Below are 2,156 nucleotides of genomic sequence, written 5' to 3' on the forward strand. Positions count from 1 at the left end.
TTAATGTGGCTAGCGATAATTCTGGCAGAAGTCTGTCCAACTGGTTGGGTGCAATGAGTAAATACTATCACCAACCTTCCCACCACTACTAGCACCATGATAAACACAGGGAATAAACAGGAGCCATGTTGATAGGAAGGGTCGGTTTTGTTTCCTGATTGGGTGCAGGTGGGCCCAGGTGCCCCCATAATCCGCTGCTGATTGGCTTCATATTCCTTTCATAAATTGCGTCATACGTGCAGGGATGAGTCAAGATGGACTATGATTGGTGGTCATTGCAAGTGTCATTCACGGGTTCCTCTGGCAGTCCCTTGAACCTCACCCTTGGCTTTTCACTGGTGGCTGCTCCACTGAAGGGCGGTAGTTGCTGTCGGCGTCTGCAGCGTTCCATGGTCTGGCTGTACTGGGACTCCTGGATGAGCTGCATGTTCTGCACCTTCAGGTGCAACTTGTGCGCCTGCAGTACTCGCGAGCGCCGGATGAGGTGCAGGAGCTGCTGGTGCAGCTGCTGGTTTTCTTGCACCACCCCCTCATTATGCTGCTTCATGAAGCGCTCCGCCTCCTCCCCCGCCTCCTTGGCCAGCGCCAGCACCTGCTGCTCAGAGTCCGCCACGTACGCTGCCTTACCCTGAAGGAAAGCCCTCTTGATCTTTAGCAGCGTGTCCGCGTTCATGGCCCTGGAGGTCATGACCTCTTGCTCCAGCTCCTTGATCCTGTCGATCTGCTCTAGCTGCAGGTTCTTGACGGGCTGGAGGTCTTCGATCTCCTGGTTGACTTGAGCCAGTTTGGCCTCTTGCTGAAGGAGCAGGTCGTTTAGCTGGGCCTCCTTCTCCATGAAGTTGGTTTGCAGCTCCTCCTGCTGCCTTCTGATGTCCTCCAGCTCCCTCTGGTTCTGGTCGCTTAACGTGATGATGGCGTTCTCACACTTCTGTGTCCGCTTGGACATGTGGGACATGTACTCTTGGTTCTCCACCTGGATCCGCTGGGCTTCCCCCTGCAAGAACTCCTTGTCATGCCGCTGCATGTCGAGTCGCTTCCTCAGCGACTCCATGTTCAAGGCGAGCTGCTTGTTCCCTTGTTGAAAGATGGATTCTCTCTCGGACAAGACTGGCTCGCCTGTGCCCTCGACCTCTCCTTGTGCCTCCCCTGCTGTGGGAGGAGCCTCCTTTGCAGATTTGCCTTCTGGGCTCTTGGCTTTGTCACTCGGTTGCTTCTTTTTGGGTGGCATGTTGTTGAGCCGCAGTCTTTAATCCTAGAGAAACAATCCCAAAAACAGTTGATGAGTCTGGGGAAAATGACTCCGCAAAACAAATACACCACCCACAGCATTTCAGAGTTATAGCTGAGGACATCTGAAGCAATCACCATTAAAACAGATGGTGAGGACCTTGTGTGACCTCAGTTTGAAGGTCACCACTGTCATCTCAAGAAACTGATATGAATGCTTGGGGGATGCATTCACCTGTTGCAGATTTGTTTCTACAATAAATTGAAGGCCTAAGTCAGATGCTGACTCAACATTATGTTATTGTTTCAGATTTTTCTTGGAGGTGTTGAGGGTGGTGGTTGCTCTACTGTCCAGGGGCAGAGTCCTGATGGTACGGAGGAAAGACATACCCTGGATCTCAAGGTAGCACGGAGATTTATAAGATGGTATGGTGGTGGAGTGTTTGGGCACTAAGCGTGCTACGAAGGTTGAATGAGGTCAAACATATAGAGAAAGGCCCCCATAAGTATTGGAAACCCACGCTGCTATGCTACAGATGCTGAATTTCACCTTAGGAAGTTCAGGGCTTGGCTTTTCAGCCCATGAAATGGTGAAATCAAGACAGTGCTTCAGAAAGATTGAACAATATGAAAATGATCCCATCTCATTATATAAATCAGTTGCATAAATGTGTTCATTAGAGATACCTTCAAAACATGACTTGATTCTTGAGTCTGGCACAAACAATACATTTTATTTTGAAAACATGTGCAACAAATCGGCTTTGGGGAAGCTCCCATCAGCTATTGGTTGCCTTAGGTTAGCCCCCTTTGCCTATTGCTTTGAGACACTTTTTTTTTTTAAAACTCTTTTTATTAATGAACAAAGACAATACAAAAAGGAAAATAAAAACATCAGGTGATCTCATACATTCTGTTACACACAGATC

General features: G+C 48.8%; 1 protein-coding gene across 1 annotated transcript; it reads right to left on the reverse strand.

The window, feature by feature from the left end:
- Positions 1 to 259: 259 nt before the first annotated feature.
- On the reverse strand, positions 260 to 1,228 carry LOC144762980 (coiled-coil domain-containing protein 166-like). Its single transcript, XM_078648294.1, has one exon. The coding sequence runs from the start codon at positions 1,226 to 1,228 to the stop codon at positions 260 to 262; it is 969 nt and encodes a 322-aa protein (XP_078504420.1).
- Positions 1,229 to 2,156: the final 928 nt, after the last annotated feature.

This window comes from Lissotriton helveticus, chromosome 6 (assembly GCF_964261635.1).
Source record: "Lissotriton helveticus chromosome 6, aLisHel1.1, whole genome shotgun sequence".
Classification (NCBI taxonomy): Eukaryota; Metazoa; Chordata; class Amphibia; order Caudata; family Salamandridae; genus Lissotriton; species Lissotriton helveticus.

Coding starts and splice junctions, on each gene's coding strand:
- LOC144762980 (XM_078648294.1), bottom strand. CDS start 1,228: ATGCCACCCAAAAAGAAGCAACCGAGTGACAAAGCCAAGAGCCCAGAA.